The following is a 22,726-nucleotide window of genomic DNA, read 5'->3' on the forward strand; positions in this document are numbered from 1 at the left end:
TTACACCCCTCCTCTCAGCAGTAGCGCACAGAACTTGAAGCAGTCTAGCAGGAGGTGTACTGACGTGCGTGGCAGCCTGCGCCTGAGTACATTAGTTTCCTGCCCAAGGACCAGCGCAGCGGCTGCGTCCTTGCCACAGCCCCGCCCAGGAATGCCCCACCCCTGGAATGCCCGGCCACGCCCCCGTCGTGCCCCGCCCAGCCCCATTGGCGCTACGCCACAGTTTGAATCCCACCACCATGGGAACCTGTTACTAAAATTTTTGGATCCCACCACTGGGACAGGGACTTACTGGGAGTGGGTCTGTCCTGGTTTTGTCAGCATAGCGGATTACAAAAAGACCTTTCAGGTCAAAATAAGCAAGCCTCATGTAAAACTACTTAATTTTACATGGTTTATAACCTGCACATACAGAATAATGCACTTTCAACCCACTTTCAATGCACTTTGCAGCTGTGCGGAATAGCAAAATCCACTTGCAAACAGTTGTGAAAGTGGATTGAAAGTGCATTATTCTGCATGTGCGGAAGGGGCCTGAGACAGAAAGTGGATTACACAGTGCAAGGAAAATACAAAAATGTCACTGTTTTGCACTAGCTGTCCATCAGATCTGAAGAAATGATCTCCAAACATCACTTTTTCATCTTTTTTTGATCTGCTTTGTTTTTATTGTCTTATTTTTAATCTTTATAATCTCTCTCTCAACCAGTTAGAAAGCAGAAGTACAGAGATTCAAAAGAGATTAAGTTTCTAAATCGCCAGTAAACTTGGAATAGGCATGTTGGGATTTATGTCCCCCGCTCTATATAACTACAGATTATTAACCTAGATCACAAAAAAGAAAAACATTCAGATCAAAATGCAACAACCTAAATCCATTAGTCAGCTCTAATTTTAGAAGACTTGAGGGGAGACTAGAGCCATTTACACCTGAACTACTTTCCCTGCGGCTGATTCTCTACCATTGCCACCTTTTGTCTAGTTACCTGGCTAGACCAGTCTTGTCAAGTTCACTACCGTGTTTCCCCAAAAATAAGACAGCGTCTTATATTAATTTTTGCTCCCAAAGATGTGCTATGTCTTATTTTCAGGGGATGTCTTATTTTTCTGTGTTCTGTTCGTCGGGCATGCTTCCAAACAAAAACTTTGCTACGTCTTACTTTCGGGGGATGCCTTATATTTCGCACTGCAGCAAAACCTCTACTATGTCTTATTTTCAGGGGATGTCTTATATTCGGGGAAACAGCTACATGGCTACAGCAGTAAACCTTCACCGTTCAATTAACAAAGAAGAAGCCCTTCGGTTGTTCTGAAACTGTGGCCTGAAGAGTGGGAGGAACTATTGTGGTCTGGGCAGGGGAAGGTAGGGAGGAGCAAGAAAAACTGAGGAAAGCTGATCGCCTTCATTTTCCCTGCAAAGGGAGAGAAAAAGTCACACTTTCAAGAGCTTTTGGAAACTGTGGGTATTCTCTGATCTGACAGTGGGGGTGGGGGTGGGTGAATGTACAAGAATCAAACCCAAAGGGAATGTTTACTCAAAGTGAAGGAGGCCACTGTTCTTAAATGGCCGGGGATGGAAATTGGTTCTGAAAGGTTCGGCAGCGATGGGGCCTTGGCCGTTGGGTCCACATTTGGCATATGACTGCTGGCCACTGGGCACAAAATGGTGCCTTGGTTTGAGCAAGCAGGATGCCTCCTGTCTTTTAAAAAGGACATGGGAGATCTGCATTCAGATCCCCGCTGAGTCGTAAAAATTCTCCTAGCCAGCAGCTTTGGACCAGTCAGGAGTCTAGCTACAGAAAATGGTGCCCAGTTTAAGCAGAGAAATTGTGTCCTCCCCAATACATCCCCCATGCAGTTATCCGTTTCTCCCTTTTATACTCACAGCAACCCTGCAAGGTAGCTTCCTATGCATTTCCAACTTGGATGTCTTCTTGCAACAGGGTTGCCAACGGCCTTGAGATTTGGGGGTGGCGCCTAAGGTTTGCGGAGGGATATAATGCAACCGAGTCCATTCTCCACAGCTGCCGCTGCCAGTCAACCTTTTCCCAACCTAACCTATCTCCAAGGACTGTTGTGAGCCTAAACTGGAGCCTACACTAGAAGTAAGCTCCATGGGACACCCCTGAGTTGGGCAGGTTTCTGAACAGACCCGCTTGGACAGCACTGTAACTTCTCCAGGAAGACGAAACTTTGGCTCGCTCCGTACAGCCTATTTATAACGTGTTGCAAACGTTATAAATGAACTCGTTTTGAAACTCGTTATAACCCCCCCATGCAAATGCAGAATAATGCACTTTGAATCCACTTTCACAATTGTTTTGCAAGTGGATTTTGCTATTCTGCACAGTAAAATCCAGCTGCAAAGTGCATTGAAAGTGGATTGAAAGTGCATTACTCTGTATGTGTGGAAGGGGCCATAATCATGGTCCGTGGAATGGCCTTGGCGTGGCAAAGCTTCGGGAGGGTGGGAAATAAAAGTTCAAGGCGGGTTTGCCCCAAGTGGGGCAGAGGGAGCTGCCAGCCCGGGGTGGGGGAGGCGAGCTTTGCAAGATCTGCTAGTCAGTGGTGGGATTCAGCAGGTTTGCACCACCTCGGCAGAACCGGTTGTTAAAATGGTGCTTGTAAACAACCAGTTGTTAAATTATTTGAATCCCACCACTGCCACTGGTGATGCCCTGCCAAAGACCAGGGGCGGGGGTGGGGGGTAGCTTTGAAGGGGCAAGCTGGCTTGGGGCACACAACGCTGCAGATGCTGGCTGGGCTGGGACATTTTTTTTTATTTTATTAAACTGACATGCAGAATAACGCACTTTGAATCGACTTTCACAATTGTTTTGCAAGTGGATTTTTCTATTCTGCACAGTAAAATCCAGCTGCAAAGTGCATTGAAAGTGGATTGAAAATGCACTATTCTGCATGTGCAGAAGGGGCCTGGGCGAGGGAGGGAGGGCGCCGCACGGCCGGGCTGGCGCTTGTGCGGGGCCGGAGGGAGGAGCCGCTCCTCTCGGCAGCTACTTAAGCGCCGCGCCAGCCGGCCAGCCCCGCCAGTCTCTCGCCAGCGGCGCGCCGGACCCCACTTGGGCACCCGCACTGCTCCCCGCGCGCAGGCTGCAAGCAAAGGCAAAGCGAGGTAAGGTGCGCGTTGCGTGCTCCGTGCTGAGATCCCCCCCCCCCATCCCCAACCAGCGCCTTTGTCCCGCTCGCCCCTTTGCAGGCACGGCATCTCTTTGTTGCGGAGCTACAACTCCCTTCTCCGCGCCCGCAGAAAGGAGCGCCTCTGCACGGCCGAGCAGCCGACAACGGGGTGGGAGGAGACGCACTGGGACCGGCGCCTTGGGCAACCCTTTCGAGAGCGGGTTGCTTTGGTTTGCAAAAAGTCTCCGTCCGAAGGGGCGGCGGTGCCACTCGCCAGACAACTTGGTGCCCCCCGGAGCCGAGCCTGCATGCAGCGCAGCGCAGCTCCAGGCTGGGTGCGCCTTTGCAGCGAAAAAGGCTTTTTTGCACCCCCGGGTGGAGGATTGCGAGCTGTGCCTGGACGATTGGCGTGGGGACGCTTTGCCCGGGAGTCAGGACCGCTAAACCTTCGCCTGCGGGAACGTGCTTAGGCGCACGCCTCCCGGTTGCAGCCCCGGACAGGCGCACGCGTGCACGGGAGTCGGTCGGGTGCGTTTGCAACCCGGGGCGCCGGCAGAAAAGCTTCCCGGGACGCGGCCTCCTCCCTCGACCTTTCTTGGTTTGGTCAAAGCAAAGGAGAAAAGCACCTCGCGCGCCTTGCAACCTCTCCAAATGCACGGAGAACTTTGTTTCCTGCAGGGGCTCAGGATGCCGCGCGAGTTTCGCCCCTCCTTTTGCGCTTTCTGCCCCTCCTGAGCTTCCCTGTGGATCGAGGCCGCCTTTGCTCTTGTCCTGCCCAGGGGCCAGGCCGCCTTCCCGGGGTGCCGTCTCCTCTCCGTCTGGGAGCCATAAACCCTGGCCCTTGGAGGCGTCCTGGGGGGTGGGGTTGTAAACGGGCCGCTAAAAGGAGAAATAAGCCTTTGTGAAGACCTCATTAGAGGGTTTATGACGTTTGCAAAGGCGCTGGGGACTTTCTCTTGCAAAAGTGGCTGTTGTTTGGGTTGGTCGTAGAAAGAGTTGGTGCCTCTGACTCGGTGCAGGAGAGAAAGTTGTGTCTTGGGTTGCTCTACATTTCCACTGGCGGAGGGGAGCCGATGCGGGCAGAGAGTCCTTCTTTACCTGGCTTTAAAGTTTGCTGGAAGTGGCCAATCCTGGGAAGAGTTATTCCGGTCTAAATTAGCGGGTTTATGCGGGTGTAGGTTGGAGAAATTCTCCCTAGGGTTGCACCTTGAGATAGGAAGTTTTATTTTCTTTGGAAAAATGGGGAGGAATCGCCTGCTTGGAGCAATTCCGCACAGCATATTAGTAACGAGTTAACAACAACAACGGCCTTTCTGGGCATACATTAATGACAAGTTGCAATCGTTACAATGCCCTCTTGGAGCTGTTTCACACAGCATATTTATAACGCGTCGCATAATGATGGCAACACGTTATTAATATGCTGTGTGGAATCCACTTTGGAGAGGAGCAATGCATCCTATTCCTTGGGTGTAGCAACCTGTGGCTTCAAACTAAAGGGCAAATAAGCCTTGGGGAATATCCGGTGGAAAGGAACCCGGTTATTCTTCCAGCACGCTGAATGGCTTCTTATTAATAGCTAGCCGCACTGCCTGGAAATATCTGTCTGGTCTTTTTTTAAGGTGTGGAATAGTATTGTCTGGGGTTTTTTAAAAATAAAAGGTACAAAATAGACCGAAGTTGGGCACAGTCCTGTTTTGGTTCTTCTGTTCCGAGTCCGGGAAGCGAAAGGGCTAAATGCAGTTGGCCAGATGTTTTGGAAAAGGTGAGTAAGACTAGTTAGTTGGAACGACAACTTCAGATTGTTGTAGGTTGCTGATGGATGAGTTGGGCAAATTAAGCAAATTTCGGATCAGATCCTTCTGGTAAACTTCTTCTGTTAGTGTGTAAAGGATTGTTCCGAACCACATGGAAGACTTTTGTAGTAGTTATTCTTTACCTTCTTTGCTCAGAGTTAATCTCTTCCCTGGCAGATCTCAAGCCCTTTGCTTTTGGATAATGCCAAGCTCCTTTCTAGGGAGAGTCTGGGATCTGGATGACCCGAGTTCAAATCCTCAATCTACCAGTGGAAGCCTGTCACACACTCTTGTCCTAACCCACCTTGCAGGATTGTTGTACAGGTATAGCAAATGCAAGGAGAGCGCTGGAAGCCATTTTGGTCTCCTTGGGTGGGGGTCCGGGGGTAGAGGATAGAAATTAAGAAAAACAAACAAATTTTCTACAGTGTTTTGGGAGGGGACTGTGGGCATCGCCTTGGCTTCCCCAAACTGCTAGGTCAGATCCAGCCCGTACAATCCTCCTGTGCGGAAGAGTTGGTCCTGTTCCCTTTAGAGCGGCAGCCAGGTACTGAAAGGCCTTTGGATGTTGTGCTTGTGATACTCCACATCTTTGCTTGTAACCCATATTGGTCTGGAGCAGATACCCCAAAGAGGTAGAAATCCAGGGTGGTTGAGTCAGCACTGCCTGCTGGATGGAGAGGTTGCATCCACTTTAAATACTAAAGAATCTGGGCGCGTTCCAACAAAAATCCAATTCCTTGTGGGTCTCATGGCTTTAAATAGGAATGTTTGGCACGAACCCCATTCTTTACCATTAAAATTGTATTTAAGGGTGCTTAACAGTGGTGCGGTGATATTGTTTTCTGAGTAAGCTGCTTTCCAAAATGACTAGTTCTTTGTATTTTTGTCTTGTGTTCTCTTTTCTTTATGCCAGTGGAAAAGTTCTGGGTATCTTCAAAGGTCCCATACTCGTCTCAGGCTAACTGAATTCTGCCCCTGCCCCTCCCTGCATGGTCTGGTAATGGGGAGGGCTTTGGCTCATGGAGGAGAGCAGCATAATGTTGGCAGAGGACTAGATGCTGGTGCTCAGAGCAGTTAAGGACAGGGAGCGTCCTCTTTAAGGTGCTATAATGCTGCCTAGACCTGCACGGTTTAGTGGTTAAGAGTGGTGGACTGTAATCTGGAAAACCAGATTTGATTCCCCCGCTCCTGCACATGAAGCCTGCTGAGTGGCCGTGTGCCAGCCACAGTTCTCTCAGAACTCTAAGCCCCACCTACATGACAACATGCCTGTTGTGTGGAGAGGAAGGGAAAGGAGTTTGTAATCTTCTTTGAAACTCCTTGTGGTTGAGAAAAGTGGGGTATAAATGTAAACTCTTCCTCTTTTTTTTGGAAGTTGTGCTCTCAATAATTTGGAGGGGGCATGAGCCGCCTCTTGTGGGTTTGGTAGGAATTATTTACTTGGCTGGTTCTCCTGCCCTGATAACACTCTGAGGGGTCTTGGGTCATCTGCTATGCTTAGGTATCATGGATTGCAGCCGTCTCTCAGCTCATGGCCTGTAGATACGGAATGAGCTGACCAGATGCCTCAAAAAAGGCAGTTTTGTTTACATTTTCCTTGATTTCAACTGAAATTAGGTATTTTTGTGAAGGGCTTTGGGTCCCTGTCAGAGAAGAGTAGAGTAATAACTTAATAATGGACAATAGTTGGTGATATCAGTGGGGAGAAAAGCATTTGATTTGTTCGCAAAAAATTGAGGCATCAACTGAATGAGGGAGAAAGATCTCGGACCAGGCCTTTTGGGCCTAGTGTGGCTTTGAGGAACTGGGACAGGCCCCGCCTTGGGAGTGCCGTTATCCTTCTTTCAAGGACTTCATGGTTGGGGAGGAGGGATGGGGCCCAGATCCCTTTAGACCACAGGTGTCAAACTCGTGGCCCTCCAGATGTTATGGATTACAGTTCCCATCATCCCCTGCCAGCATCATGCTGGCAGGGGATGATGGGAGCTGTAGTCCATAACATCTGGAGGGCCACGAGTTTGACACCTATGCTTTAGACATATGAAGCTTCCTTTTACTGAACCAGGCTAATCAGGGTCAGTATTGTCCACTCAAACTGGCAACTGCTTTCTGGGATCTCAGTAGGAGTCTTTTGCATCACCTATTGCCCGGTCCTTTTTAACTGGAGATGGAACCTTTGGCTACTGAGCCCCAAAGCCTGGACAGTGTACACCTCTGGCTGTTCGTGTCTCTGAACCAGGAGGGACACCCCTAGATTATAAAATGCCTAGACAGGAGGCAGAACTCTTCCTCATGCTCATGCCCACAGAGGAGTGGAAGATCACAGGAACAACAGTTGTTCTCGCTGCTGATACTGGATATTGCGATTAGTAAACTATTAGTAAACTACCAATCTTGATCCTCCTTGATCTGAGATTGCAAATGCCTTAGCAGACCAGGTGCTCAGGAGCAGCAGCAGCAGAAGGCCATTGCTTTCACATCCTGCACGTGAGCTCCCAAAGGCACCTGGTGGGCCACTGCGAGTAGCAGAGTGCTGGACTAGATGGACTCTGGTCTGATCCAGCAGGCTAGTTCTTATGTTCTTATTCTGCCCATTATTTGTGTGCTGCCTTTTTGTTCCTTGTCCAGCTGTAAGTTGTCCCAGGGAAACAATGTCATTTTACTGGTGTTTTACATATGGCAGTCATGAGCTGTAACGAATGATGTCACCTCTGGCATCTTCCCAAAGAAATGGTTTCTGGGGAACCGTAGCAGGCTCTTGCGCATAAAAGTGGTTTTCAGTGTACTGAGAGTCCTTCTAGTGCAGGGGTAGGGAACATGCGGCTCTCCAGATGTTTCAGGATACTAGGGTCCAGCATTCCCATCAGCCCCTACCAGCATGGCCAATTGGCCATGCTGACAGAGGCTGATGGGAATTGTAGTTCCTGAACATCTGGAGAGCCGCAGGTTCCCTACCCCTGTTCTAGTGATAGCAGGACTTTGGATTGCTGTATCCATTCGGGACGGGGAGGTTACCTTTAAGGAATTTCTGTATGTAAGGAATGTCCCCATCAAGAGATGGAAGAGTGGGCGGCTGTCGCTCTCCCCTTGATGTTCTGCTACTTGCAACTTCTTCTTTTTTTAATTCAGAAGGAAACAGACATGGTCCTTCTTCATACTCTGAGCTGAGGATCCAGAATTCTGCGAGCAAAGTGCAGAATAGCTCCCAATTTGCAGGATGAAGCTCTCAGTTTTTGGAACTTGGGAGGCAACTACGGGAGCAAGGCTTCCAGCCAAACTGACGACATGCAGCAACGATGGCTGGATGAATGTAACTCAATCAGCCTCATTGACACCTCAGGTGGTTCCTAGAGAACATTTGGGCCTGCTGATTCACTCCATGTATGTCACAAAGGAGGGCATGTAAAGGCGACTTCGTGGGCTGTAATCTTACTGGTTGCGGGGAGATTAATACCCTCCCTTCATCTGGGTGTGAAGTTCTGATTATTCAGGCAGATCCTTAACAATAGCCCGTCTGGCCTTTCAGTGAACTAATCGCTGCCTATGGCCGTCCCCATCTTCTGCATCTACAGTTAATCCCCAGTTAGAGATGAGCGTATAGCTTTCCTGGCTGCCCCTCCGCTTTGCCGCCATGCAATCACACGTTGACATTTGCCAATAGGAAGATAATTGTGAAAGAAAGGCGGTCTGACTTTCCAAATTTTCCGATCTGTTCTGGAAGGGGTATACCAGCCTGTGGGGAGAGCCCATTCCCGAGTTGTTCATTAACCGATCGCATTGTTTTCTGCTAAAGCTGGCATGCTGGACTAAACTCCCTTAGTCTTCTGGCAGGGGGCCACAAAGCCCACCCTTGGGTTAAGTCCTCTTCTTTCATGGGCTGTTATTCTATCCCTTTGGCAAGGAGGAGGGGTGTGTATTTTGCCAGGGAGAGCCTTAACTCACTGGGTTGTTGATTTCGCCGCCCCTGAGGTGGGCTGTGTTCCTTTGGAATACATTAACTTAAAATTCACACTGGAAGGCCTAATCACATTAGCAAGATATAATACGCTTTTTTTTTTTTTGCAAGACAGTTAAAGTTGTAACGAGATGTTGATTCCACAACATTAAACCAAGCGAGGTTTTAACGGGGCCGGCTGAGGCGGAGAATTCTTTCTCAGCTCCAATTTCTATGGTGGCTTCAAGCCAGTTCTGTCAGCTGCGGTGAATGGATTAATGCAAATCAGAGCATCATGTTCTGAATCCCAGGGATCAACAAAGCAGTGCGGACGTAATATTTCTCTTCTTGCTTGAAAGCATTTAGATGCTCTGCTGTGGAGCTGGTGTGACCAGACTTGTGGTTTTCACAGGACCATTGGCTGTTGTCCCCCCCCCCCCCCCCCCAGACATATATTACTACTATTCTGTTTGGATTTCTCAACCTAATGTGATGTGCTAGTGTGTTAGTCTTTGGAAAAAAAGAGTTCTTGGCTACTTCTGAGTTTATTGGTGATATCTCTACTAACTTGGTTTTTTTAAACCCTGCTAATTCCTGAAATGTTTCAGCAGAGGGCAGTGTACCGCTGAGACATATGATCCAAACCTTTAGGCTCAGAAGATGTGAAGATAATTTCTTGCACCGGAGAATTCTCGAGTTACGCTTGTACACCCAGAATTTAAATTCCTTGGGAAACGGAGCAAATGTGGGTGGGTGACAGGAATATATGAAAAGTTACCGAACTGTGAGATAATTGGATGTGTTAATTATCACTAATGTTGCAAGAACTCTGTGGTATCTGTCCAGGGTACTGAGTCAAGATGCTGCTTGGTTAGTTTTGCTTTCTTGCTTCTGGATGTAGAAGGATTGGTCTGAACTTAAGAGGATGGCGACGGAAGTGGGTGTATTTCTCCTGCAGTTATAGAAACCAGGAATATTTGTGCGTGTATGGGGGAGGGGTAATCTTAACAAAATAGGGTCATGGGGGGATGAATGTGAAGCCCCCTCCTTTTCTTCTTACATCCCCTCCCTTTTCTCCCAAGTCAAACAAACTTCTTATCTCCCAGCTAAAGTAACTTCTAATATTGCAGACAATTTTGGGGAACAGAGGTCCTGGAGAACAGACTAGATCAGAGGTGTCCAACTCTGGCTCTTCAGACGTTCATGGACTACAATTCCCAATTGGCCATGCCGGCAGGGGTTGATGGGAATTGTAGTCCATGAACATCTGAAGTGCCAGAGTTGGACCCCCCTGGACTAGATGTTCTATTCTCTTCCCCCCCCCCCCAAATTGTTATTAATTGTGGACCCAAGGCAAAGTTTCTGCCACAGGCACAATAGTGCGACCCTGTAAGGTGGCTCTCTCTGCTCCTGACACCCTTGAGAGGAGGAGCTTAGCACTTCCCTAAGCAGCCGATTCCACGGCTGAATTACTCTCACTGGAAAAATTTCTTTCAGCCGGTACCTTTCTGCCTAATTTAAACCCATTATTGCAAGTCCTATCCTCTGCTGCCAATAAGAACCGCTCCTTGTCCTTTTCCAAGTGACAGCCTTTCAGATGCTTCCAGAGAGCAATTTTGTCCCCCTTCAACCTCCTCCAGACTGAATATTTTCAAGTCTCTCAGCCTTTCCTCGTAGTGGGCTTGGTCTCCTGTCAAGCTGTGACTTGACAGCAAAACAAACAAACAAACAAAAAATAGTTTGGGGAGAGGCAACTGCTAAGATTGGAGCCTCAAAGATGGGGGGAAACAGAATCCGGAGGTCTCGGCTTTTGCTGTCTGCCACTGACCTGCCTTGCAGAACAGGAGAGGTGAACAGAGAAATCCAATAGTTGGCAAGCATCCTTCCTTTGGCCACAAAGAGCAAACACGTGAGTGTGAAAACGCACAGTCACACAAAGCTAGCCACAAGAGACATCAGAGATAAGGAAGAGCTGGATTATCTCTAAAAGAAACAGAACTACTGATTCAAGATGTGAGGTTTCTCCAGTATCTTCCTTGTATTTGAAATGCTCCGTTGCCGTGTGTGTGTGTGTGTGTGTGTGTGTGTGTGTGTGTGTGTGTGTGTGTGTGTGTGTGTGTGTGTGTGTGTGTGTGTGTGTGTGTGTGTGTGTGTGTGTGTGTGTGTGTGTGTGTGTGTGTGTGTGTGTGTGTGTGTGTGTGTGTAGATGCAGGCAAGGGGAGCTAATCCTGCCCCCCTATTTTGTAGCTGGATTGAGAAAAATATGGAAAGATGCTGGATCGTAATGTAAGCACTTTAGATTCTTCTCCCGTCATTCACATTCTCAATTTTGGTTAAAAAAAGACCCCACACACTTTTAAATATTCTGAAACAAAAAGGGAAAAATGTCTCCTCGTCACATTTTTTCATATTGTAGGTTCAGATGGGTTTCCAGTTTGTAGTCGACAACACACTTCCTGTTATTGTGTCCTTGTGTCCTTTGTGTGTTTGCATTCATCAAAGGTGATGCTTTTTGTGGCAGCCACAGCCGAATCCTTATCAAGAAGGGTGGTAGTGAAGTCGGGGTGCCCCGGGAGTAAAAGGGCAGGAGATCCAAAGGCAAGTTTGCCAGTCGGCCATCTTTCCAAATGGTAACAGAGAATTAACAACTGCTCATTGTTGCCTTTGCCTGTCTGAAATCTGCAAATGTAAGTGGTCTGGAAGAAAGGGGGGAAAGGCACAGAATATTCCTTTAACTCTCTCTCTGTCTCTTTTTAAAAGCACTAGCAGATCCTGCAGTTCTGTGCATTCCTCAAAAGCTCTCAAAACGTTAAATAAAATGTTTTATCTAGAGCTGCAGCTTTTTAAGCGGTTAGAGAAGCAGGCCTCTGCAATTTTGCAGACCTTTGATGGTGGATGTTTAATGGGGAAAGAGAGAGTTCAGAGATATTCATAAATGCAGGCTGGCGGATAAGTACTTTTTTGGCTTGGGAATATACCCGTTTACTAAATAAAGTTAACATCACCCCTAAGGCAAGAGAAAACAAGGCAGGGAGATCTGGCTAGTTTCATAAAGCGAGTTTTGCATAAGCCGAGCCTGGCAACAGTCCTGCAATAGGGATGGGATGTTGGGAAGTTGGTATACCTTCAAGGGGCAAAATATTTGTTTTAGAAGCATCAAGATGGGAATGCGTGCACATGTGTTGGGCAGGAGCCAATGAAACTTATGAAAAATTAATCCTGTGCCTCCCCCTTTGGATGCGAATTCCAGGACTTTCTGCTGAGCTGTTACTAAAGTTGCATCCTTCTGACCCAGGAGGAGCAGCCATCTTTGGAAGAGCTCTAAGGGCATGATCCAGAGGGCTGTGTGCACCTATGTGTTTAGAGTACCATCCTAAGATATAATTCAGTAAGAATGGGACGTGTGCCGACGACACATTTCTGCCCAACTGCTGCGTGTTCTAGTGGCGTAATGGCTAAGAGCAGTGGCTAAGAGCAGGTGCACTCTGATCTGGAGGAACCGGGTTTGATTCCCAGCTCTGCCGCTTGAGTTGTGGAGGCTTATCTGGGGAATTCAGATTAGCCTGTGTACTCCCACACACGCCAGCTGGGTGACCTTGGGCTAGTCACAGCTTTTTGGAGCTCTCTCAGCCCCACCCACCTCACAGGGTGTTTTTTGTGAGGGGGGAAGGGCAAGGAGGTTGTAAGCCCCTTTGAGTCTCCTACAGGAGAGAAAGGGGGGATATAAATCCAAACTCCTTCTCCTTTTTCTTGAATGCTTGCTCTCTCTTGCCTCTCCTGTCTGAGCCCTTTTGGGCGGGGGCAGAAGAGGTGGGGGAAGATACCCCCTCCTATCTGAGCCAGCAGGAGTTGGGAAGCGAGGAGGAGGAGAGAGAGAACATGATCTTGCATGCTGATCTGCGCTAGCTCGGCTCTGCCTGCAGGATCACGTCCCCTTCCTCGCTTCCCAATTCCTGCTGGGAAGCATGGACGGGAAGGCAGAGAACGCTCTCCCGCTTGGTCTGGCACCGGCCTGCCAAGTCTCCCGCCAACCCTCCCCCATTCCCAGAGAAGGCCTGACGGGGCACCCAGTCCCCTGCCCTCCCTTTGGCCTTCCTGGAGCCCGTGCCCTGCCTAGAGCAGGTGGATTCTAATCTGGAGAACCAGGTTTGATTTGCCACTCCTCCACATGAGTGGCAGAGGCTGATCAGGTGAACCAGACATGTTTCCACACTCCTACGTTCCTGCTGGGTGACCTTTGGCTAGTTACAGTTCTTTGGAACTCTCTCAGCCCCACCTACCTCACAAGGTGTCTGTTGTGGGGAGAGGAGGAGAAAGGAGCTTGTAGGCTGCTTTGAGTCTCCTTACAGGAGAGAAAGGTGGGAAATAAATCCAAACTCTTCCTCTTCTATTACTACAGCGGCCTTTACTGCTAGTTATTAACTATAAGAGCATCCCTGGAAAAGATTTTAAATGAAGCCAGGAGTGGGGGAACACAGAAAAATAACTTGTGTGACTGTAATGATAAACCTTTCTAGGTGCGTCACTTTCTGGGGTGCCCTAGGAGGAAGAGGGCAGTGGTTCCAAAGTCTAATTAGTACCCCTGCTCTGACCATAAGTCAGCTGAGACTTGACGGCTAAATAAGTACTTTTTCCACTTTCAGAGACACACCACAGGCTCTGGGAGGGATACTAGGGCAAGAATGAAGCATGACTTTGGAGAATTCGCATCATTGCTGAAATGCCTGGGAATTTGTCTCAGTCTCATGATTTTAATGCCGCCTGATCTGCATCCTATCAGCTGATTTAGTTAGTTTTGGATTGGTGGGCTTCCGCTGTCTGATGGCACACGGGGGATCGGCTGCAAAATGGGAGCAGAGACGAATGAGGCAGGAGGGCTGGAGTTTGGTTTCAGCTTCCAGCGCTGTGGTCTTAATTATTTACAACCCTTCTGAATCAACATAAATGATTGCAGGTGGCTGAGAGCCAAACTAGACTTGCACTTTTTTCTTTTAAAAAAAAAGAATTGCCTCCGGATTCCCAGGTCCTAAATTAAGTCCTCCGTAATCACACGGCAGGAGCAGAGAATAGCTGTTGAAGAATACAACGGAATCTGTTTGGACTTGGAATGCCGCGGGGGGGGGGGGAGCCTTTCTTATCCCCCCCCCCCGCCGTTTTCCTTCATGGAAACAGTGTGTGTGTGGGGGGGGGAGGGTCCCTGGTTTTGCTGCTCCATGTGCCACAGGATATTCCACATGGAGTGGCAAAAACCAGGAAATAGCCCCTCCCAATATTCCGTTTTGGTGCAGGAAAACAGCTGGGGGGGGGGGGTTGTCTTGTCCCTGCTGCAGCATCCCAAGATGGATGAAACAGACTCTGATTTATCTTGAACGGTTATTAGAAAGCTGAGTTTGTTCCAGGAGATGTAGAGTCAACTCCTTCAAACAAGCAAACAAAAACAAATGTCTAGTTTGTCTTTACTATAATTACTCCAAGACAGTGTTAAGTCAGAAAGTCTGATGGCTTTTAGCTACTTCTCCTGGCTGATCCCGTTGTCTTTGATCGTCTGGTTCCCGTATGTTTATAGCAATGAAAATTCAGTTGGTTTAATTTTATACGCTTAAAAAGCAGTAGGTGTTACATAAGAACAAGCCAGCTGGATCAGATCAGAGTCCATCTAGTCCAGCTCTCTGCTACTTGCAGGGGCCCACCAGGTGCCTTTGGGAGCTCACATGCAGGATGTGAAAGCAATGGCCTTCTGCGGCTGTTGCTCCTGAGCACCTGGTCTGTTAAGGCATTTGCAATCTCAGATCAAGGAGGATCAAGATTGGTAGCCATAGATCAACTTCTCCTCCATAAATCTGTTCAAGCCCTTTTTAAAGCTCTCCAGGTTAATGGCCGTCACCACCTCCTGTGGCAGCATATGCAAACACCAATCACATGTTGCGTGAAGAAATGTTTCCTTTTATTAGTCCTAATTCTTCCCCCCAGCATTTTCAATGTATGCCCCCTGGTTCTAGTATTGTGAGAAAGAGAGAAAAATTTCTCTCTGTCAACATTTTCTACCCCATGCATAATTGTATAGACTTCAATCATATCCCCCCTCAGTTGTCTCCTCTCCAAACTAAAGAGTCCCAAACGCTGCAGCCTCTCCTCATAAGGAAGGCGCTCTAGTCCCTCAATCTTCGTTGCCCTTCTCTGCACTTTTTCTATCTCTTCGATATCCTTTTTGAGATGTGGCGACCAGAACTGAACGTTTTTAGCAGTCTGTTCTCTTTAGCCCCACAGGTACTACTTTGTGCCACCACTCTACTTGCATGGCTGTTTCTTCCCTTCTAACTGCTGCACACAAGATCATCCCTGTGTGTCCGTTCATTGATAAGCTTCCCTTGTTGAAATTCTGCCTGATCCAGAAATCTGAGAGACAGTGGGTTGGAAATATGTCCACTGCTGCAAGCTTTGGCTATGGTTTTCTATGCCCCATTTTCTCCCAGGGGAGATTGTTGTAGCTAGGGGCATATTGTGGTGGATAAATACCTGCTCTGTGCCTCAGTGATGACAAAATCCACAGAAGATGCCTTTTGTGTGGGTCCCATTGAAATTTACATATGACCAGTAGGATTTCTGTTGGACAACTGTAGCTGTTTTGTCGCCCCACCCCCAAGACCCTCAAATGCCCTGTGAAATGTTCCTCTTGGAGGATGTTGGACCCCAAAGAATACACAATAATCCAGTTGGCAAAATTCAGATGGATCTTGCGAGCATGGACTGTTCCACAGGATCTAAACCAATATGGTCCTTGAACATAGACATATATTGAATATAGACAATATGGTCTTTCTTTTTTCTGGGTACCGAGCAGTTTGCTAGTAAAAAGACCAAGTTGAAAAAAAATAACACAAACAATGCGAGTGTCTGAATGCAGGCTGTTGTGCTAATTGTAGTTAGTTAGTACCGGGTGGCTTTAGTACTACCGATAATGGGAAATGTGCCCCCCAAAATATCAATCCCAAAATTGTTAAACAGTAATAATCCTTCTATACTTGGGAGAATAGCCAATTATTTGCTGCAAGTCATGTCCTTAAGAGGTATGTAAAATAGGCAAGTACAAAACTATTTAAATGTGAAATACTCTATACCTCTGATACTCCTGGGGTATTTTAGAAGGTGCTTATAAGGAGCTCACTGTTATTTATTGCATTTTATGGAAATTTAATTAATTTATAGTATTAATTAGTATATACAATTTATAGATCTTGGGAAGGCTATACCTTTTTAGTAAATAGGCTGTGAATAACGAATATCTTAATCCTGTCTTTTAAGTGTAGTTTTACTATACCTGTTCACAATCCCGTGTACAATGGAATGGACAAAATTTTTTAATCTACGTTATTTTTATAAATGAAGTGTGATTTTAGAATGTAAAACTACTCATAGACGCCATGTACAACTCTTTTAAATTTAGTGATGGTCTATACTCACGCTTTTGTATCTTAAAATTAAAAATAGTACCGTGTGAACCATCAGCTCACAGAAATTGATTTATTAGCCATGGTTTTTACTACTGTTCGGTATGACATTAGAAATACCGACATCTTGACTTAACTCCATTGTCACCCTTGTATGTTTCACTCTGGAGATGCTGGACCAGAGCGAAGGTGATAAAACCAGTGTGTGCCAAGGCTGAACAGCATTTGAGTCCATGACCGGAATTCTGGTTTCAGAAAAACCCACTATATTTAAAATAAACCATGAAACATCTGAACTGAAATTACCCTGAGAAATGAATAAGGATAATGGAAATGGGGGGGTGCAATCAGTCACAGCCGACATGGCGAAAATACTATGAAGTAATCAAAAAGGACATAACTTATCAATGCTAAAAACAAGCCAAGGCCACAAAATTGGCATAAACCAAACACGGACCAGAAAAAAAATCTAGAATCAACCCTTGGCTAAAAGCAGATAAAGCAAGATTAAAATAAAACCCTTCAGTTAAAATCCCAGGCAAAAATAAGTGTTTGGGCGGCAGCATCAGGCAAGACTCAAAATGTAGGGCATTCAAGGGTAATCTCAGTTCATATAAAAATAAAACATCATTTTTTTCAGACATCGTTTATTAAGCCCAAAAGAAAGATCTCTGGTCTTTTTCTGTTTGAAAATCCTTTTCACATATAAGCCACCTTGAGCGGGCCTCTAGAGAAATGGCATACCTGTATATCTAGTTCCAAACACATTAATGAATTGTTGCCAACATTATTTACATTTAAACAAAAATGTTCTTGAAAAAGTTGTGCATGTCTGCTGAATACATAGGAACCATCATTATCTTACTCTATAGATCAGTGCAAAGATTGCATATTAGGGCTTAGTTCTAGCTGACATGGCAAACCTGTCTGGGCTATGCTGGCTCAGACTCCCAACTCTCTCCCCCACCCCTCTGGTAGATCAGTGGTTCTCAACCTGTGGGTTGGGACCCCTTTGGGGGTCGAACGGCCCTTTCACAGGGATCGCCTAAGACTCTCTGCATCAGTGTTCTCCATCTGTAAAATGGGTAAATGTTAGGGTTGGGGGTCACCACAACATGAGGAACTGTATTAAAGGGTCGCGGCATTAGGAAGGTTGAGAACCACTGCTGTAGATTGTCTTACTTTTTTTTGTACTATACACTTTGACATTCTAAAAGGGTAGAAAAATACAAGGTGAGTTTTTTTCAGTGTTTGTCAAATTTTCCCACTTCATTGAAAAACTAAAGAAGTCTTAGGCAGACTTCAGCATGCTATACACTTTGTGTTAGAAAATCCTTGCCTTAAGAAGCATTTCATTTATTTCCCCAATAATACTCTTTCTTTTGTTTGCTACAAAATTTCTTTTCAACATTCAACTGCCTTTCAGAATGTTAAAAATAGGATTCGGTTCCTATCTTAGCGTGAGATGGTACAGTTTGCAGCTGTTAAGTATTGGGTATCCTTGCAACTTTGTCATATACAATTGAAGACTTTATACTTATCATTCCATAAATATGCCAAATAGTATCGTTTTATATGCTAGAATTATAAATGACACATTTTATGTTGTTGAATCAGCAAAAGAAGGTTTGATAGGAAAGCACGTATTGCATATATTTAATTTTTCTTTTTTAATTAGGAATGGGGTGCTGTGTGGTTTCCGGGCTGTATGGCCGTGTTCCAGCAGCATTCTCTCCTGACATTTCGCCTGCATCTGTGGCTGGCATCTTCAGAGGATCCTCTGAAGATGCCAGCCACAGATGCAGGCTTAACTCAGAAGAAAATGCTAGCAGGAGCAACCATACTCCCAAGCCTAACAGGCTCTAATATTCAATCCCAGCTGTGAAAACCTTTGACAATACATTAAAATGAGGAATGTTTTTCTCAGGGGGCACAGAAATTGGGGAGGAATTAAAATATATCTAATATTTACTTTCCTATCAAACCTAAAATTCTTTAACTGATTTAACAGCATTAAAAATTGGGGATTCCTCACCACCACCACCACCCTGCTTCAAATTTTCTGGACATTTTCCATCTGTAGTTCTGGCTCAGTTAGAAAATGTAAAGAAAAGGTAGGTTTTGTTTAGATTGGAGCCTTAAATCACAACAAATGTTTCAAAACATTTGTTCTCTGAGCCAGGCAGTGACATTGATTAGAAGGAATTATTTTTTCACTGAATGAGCATTACATCTACCTGATTACCAAAGCAAGCTATGATAGTTGCTGATATCAGTAGCTTTTTAAAAAAGATTATGTGGATTTTATTAATAGCTCTTAGCCACAATTTCTGTGAATGGAACTTCCAGGTACAAAGGCACTATACCTCTTAATAACCAAGACTATGTTGTGGGGAAGATGACTCCCATCACGTTCTGTTTATCACCTTTGGGCATAGTTAGAAAGAGGGGCTCGATGAATCCAGCCTCCTTGAATTCTTACATTTTTTCCATTTCACCTATAAGTGTTACCTACTTTTGGGAAGAGAGCACAAACGTGTTTCACATTTTGTCCTGGAATTACCATTTTGCTAACCCTTCGGGAAGGTGGCACCAGAAACAAGAAGAATAAATGAAATATTAAATGTCATCTAGGGATGCAAACTTTCAGAAATTTTGAAGCAATTGAAAAACACTCTGTTTTATGAGTTGGGGAGGGAAGGGAGATATATGCAGTGCATTCCTGTCAAACCTAAACATCATTTACTGCTTAAAATTATGTCACTTATAACTTAGTTAGCACATGAAATTGTATCAATTGGCATATTCGTGGAATTTGAAAATATATAAATGCCTTAGAGCACAATCCTAATTGACCTGTGGGGCTGCGCCAATGGGGCACCCCCACCAGCAGAAGGGGCAAAGGCGTTAGTGGCCAGAATCTGATCAGATGCTGGCTCATAGGAAGGGAAGGGTTTCTTGGGATGGAGCTGGAAACAACAGTCTAGTCTAATAAGAGTTTATATATCGTTGCTTCTTGACTAAAGACAGGTCAATGCTTGTCTTTACTTTCCCCATATGTGCAAATCTCAAATATAGTCACAGCTTTCACGGGCACCAAGTTAACTGGAAGACACAGTTAAGTGGCATGTGAAGTGACTTGGGCGAGAGTTGTACAACCCGCCAAGCTGCATTATCCTGCATATTTGATTAACTGGCAGCCTCAGTTCCCTGCAGGTGCTATACCTTTTTCAGGCTGAAGATGGCGCCAGATTTAAGAATTCACCCGCCATTTCCTGAACCTTCTTTGTTCTAGAATGCTCCGTTTGGTTCCTGGTTTCTACCTAGTTCTGTCCCCAAGGCACTAGGACCCGAGCGGAGCATTCTAGAACAAAGGCAGTCCAGGATATGGTGGATGAATTCTCAAATCTAGTGTCATCTTTATCCTGATAAAAGGTATAGCAACAGGAATAACTGTATAATTAATGTTTAGGCTAATGCTTTTTTATAGAACTGTAATTTTGAAATGTGGGCAGGAGGACAGGGTTCCCTTGATGGTGGGGACAGCTGCTCTGTTTAATCGATAGCAGACAGCCACCCAACAGTTATTTTGACCTGGTGACTTAGTGGATTTCGCAGCCTGAAGCTGCAGCCAGCAAAATGTCCTGAAGATTTGTTACTTCTGCAAATTGCTCAGAAACTGAATGTTGGCTCTCCATTGTACACTAGATTAATGTTATGATCGCGGGTTATTTTTTTTCACAGATCTAATGCGTGTTTTTTCTCCCATAAAGCTGGAAGTATTTTATTGCGCAGAATCTTTGCTGTGTAAACTGTTTCCAGACCAAAATGTTCTAGAGGGGGTAATAAGGTGATTTGGGACCCAAGCAGTTGTGTGATTGTGGATGTTCCCTAACTCAGATGTTTCTGCTTCCTTCCTGTTTCCTTCCAGACTCGTTCTGTTCCATATTGGCCAACAATGAGCGGCATTGATTTGCATTCGATATTTGACGTGGACGTGGGGAACCTTACTGAACCCAACTTGACCTGCCATGGAGACTGTATCACCGTGGACTCCATATCATGCCCAAACACACTCAACAAAAGCGCTCTGCTTTACACCCTGGCTGTTTTTTACATCTTTGTCTTCATGATAGGGCTGGTGGCCAATTCTCTTGTTGTCTGGATGAACTTCCAAGCCAAAATAACTGGCTACGAAACTCATCTCTACATCTTCAACCTAGCCGTTGCTGACCTGTGTGTGATCGTCACTGTTCCGGTGTGGGTCATTTCCCTAGTTCACCATGGCATGTGGCACATGGGGGAAGTCATGTGCAAGATCACACTCCTTGTCTTTTCCATAAATTTGTACGGGAGCATCTTTTTCCTGGCATGCATGAGTGTCGATCGGTATCTCTCAGTTGTCTACTTCACTGCCTCCAACACCGCTAAAAAGAAAATAATCCGCCGTTGCATCTGCATCTTTGTGTGGCTCTTTGCCTTTTTTGTGTCTCTTCCTGATGCCTATTACCTTAAGACAGTTTCTTCCAATGGCGAAACCTACTGCCGCCCCCTCTATCCAGAGGAGAACGCCAAAGAATGGCTGGTGGGAATGGAGCTGAGCTCCGTTATTCTAGGTTTTGTCATTCCTTTTCCTGTCATTGCTGTTTTCTATTGCCTTCTAGCAAGGGCCATCTGTGCTTCTAGTGACCAAGAGAAGAAGAGCAACGGGAAAATAATCTTCTCCTATGTCGTTGTGTTCCTCATCTGCTGGCTGCCGTACCATGTGGCCGTCCTGCTGGACATCTTTGCCGCCCTCCATTTGATATCCTTCAGCTGCCAAATGGAGAACTTCCTTTTCGCAGCCCTTCACGTGACTCAGTGTTTGTCCTTGGTTCACTGTTGCGTCAACCCCATACTCTACAGCTTCATCAACCGCAACTACAAGTATGAACTCATGAAGGCCTTCATCTTCAAATATTCGGCTAAAACTGGCCTGACCAAACTGATTGACACCTCCAGGGTGTCGGAAACAGAGTACTCCGCGCTGGAGCAAAACACAAAATGATTGCGGCTTCCCCCAAAGCACTTCCTTTCACGTTCTGTCTTTGGACAATAAATTTGGCTTGATTAAAATGCCGATGAAACGATTAATTACGAAATGCAGCGTTTTTGATAGCATATGTTTTGCTCTGCATTTTGAATGTTTTCTGGTATTTTTTTTACTGCCAGCGAATCCCTACTTTTTCCAGCTATGGTAGTAGAGAAAATGCACATAAACAAAGGATCTTGTGTTAAAGATCTGGATTATTTTCATTGCATTCTGCTCTGGTTGATCCTAGCTGGACTTGTTGATGTCGCTGTATACCTTTTACAGTTTGTATTTAAAGACACCTGAACTCTATTTTATTGCTGTTGCTGTACCTTTTTTGTAATGGTATTGGAAAGTTAAATATATTTTTTATCATATACGTGAAGCATATTGTTGGTGGATATATAATGCTGTAGTTTTAATATTAGATTTCCATTCAGTGTGATACAGTTAATTTGCTACATGGGAATTCCTCCTCTATTGCCCTTCAGAGTTGGTCTTGGCATGGAGTCCTGTGGACATAGAATAAGTTGGCCGGTGGCTGAACTGTTCCAGTTATAGGTACCTACATTATAGCAAGTTGGTCTTGGCTGAAGCCCTGTGATAAAATAGTTGTGATATAGTATTGTAATACTCACTCTAGTATGTCAGTATGTTCGGATGTGAAACATAATCCTGTTGTATTCGTTTCCTTCAGATTGCCTCATCGCCTTTTTACTTGTAAGTTATTTTTTAAAATAAACATTTTTTTAAAATCAAAGCAGGATCAAAATACTGTCTACTTTTTCAAAGTGCTGTTGCAAGAGATGTATAGCAGCCCTAGCAGCCCAGTCTAGTCTTCATCTGAACTTGGAAGGCAAGCTGCATTAACCATGATCAGTAGCTAGATCAGGGGTCTGCAACCTGCGGCTCCGGAGCCGCATGCGGCTCTTTCAGCCTTATACTGCGGCTCCATGTGGCTTGGAGGTTGGAGGGTAGCGTGGGCGTGTCCCTATAGGAAAGGTGAGTTGAGGGGCCAAACTGGAGGCGGCTCCATGTGGAGCCGTCTCTCCGGCTCAGTAGATCTTTGGGGCCGTGGAAAACGGGTCCAAATGCCTCTTTGGGTGGTAAAGGTTGCTGACTCCTGAGCTAGATGGAAGACCACCAAGGAACACTGGGGCCGGTATGCAGAAAACAACAGCAAACCACCTCTGAACATCTCTTGCCTTGAAAACCTCATGAGGTGGAACTTCACGGGGTTGCCATGAATCATTTGTGACTCAGCAGCACACTTCACCTTTTGTGGTTTTCTTTTGTAGGACTAGCCAGATGTTCTTTTCAGAAGGTTGGTGGCAGA

General features: G+C 45.9%; 1 protein-coding gene across 1 annotated transcript; it reads left to right on the forward strand.

Annotated features, from left to right (window-relative positions):
* The first annotated feature begins 3,015 nt into the window (after positions 1-3,015).
* Positions 3,016-22,150, forward strand: ACKR3 (atypical chemokine receptor 3). The gene is made up of 2 exons (XM_048500496.1): positions 3,016-3,133; positions 20,251-22,150. The coding sequence occupies exon 2, from the start codon at positions 20,278-20,280 to the stop codon at positions 21,364-21,366; it is 1,089 nt and encodes a 362-aa protein (XP_048356453.1). The 5' UTR covers positions 3,016-3,133; positions 20,251-20,277; the 3' UTR covers positions 21,367-22,150.
* Positions 22,151-22,726: the final 576 nt, after the last annotated feature.

This window comes from Sphaerodactylus townsendi, linkage group LG01, assembly GCF_021028975.2.
Source record: "Sphaerodactylus townsendi isolate TG3544 linkage group LG01, MPM_Stown_v2.3, whole genome shotgun sequence".
Taxonomy (NCBI): Eukaryota; Metazoa; Chordata; class Lepidosauria; order Squamata; family Sphaerodactylidae; genus Sphaerodactylus; species Sphaerodactylus townsendi.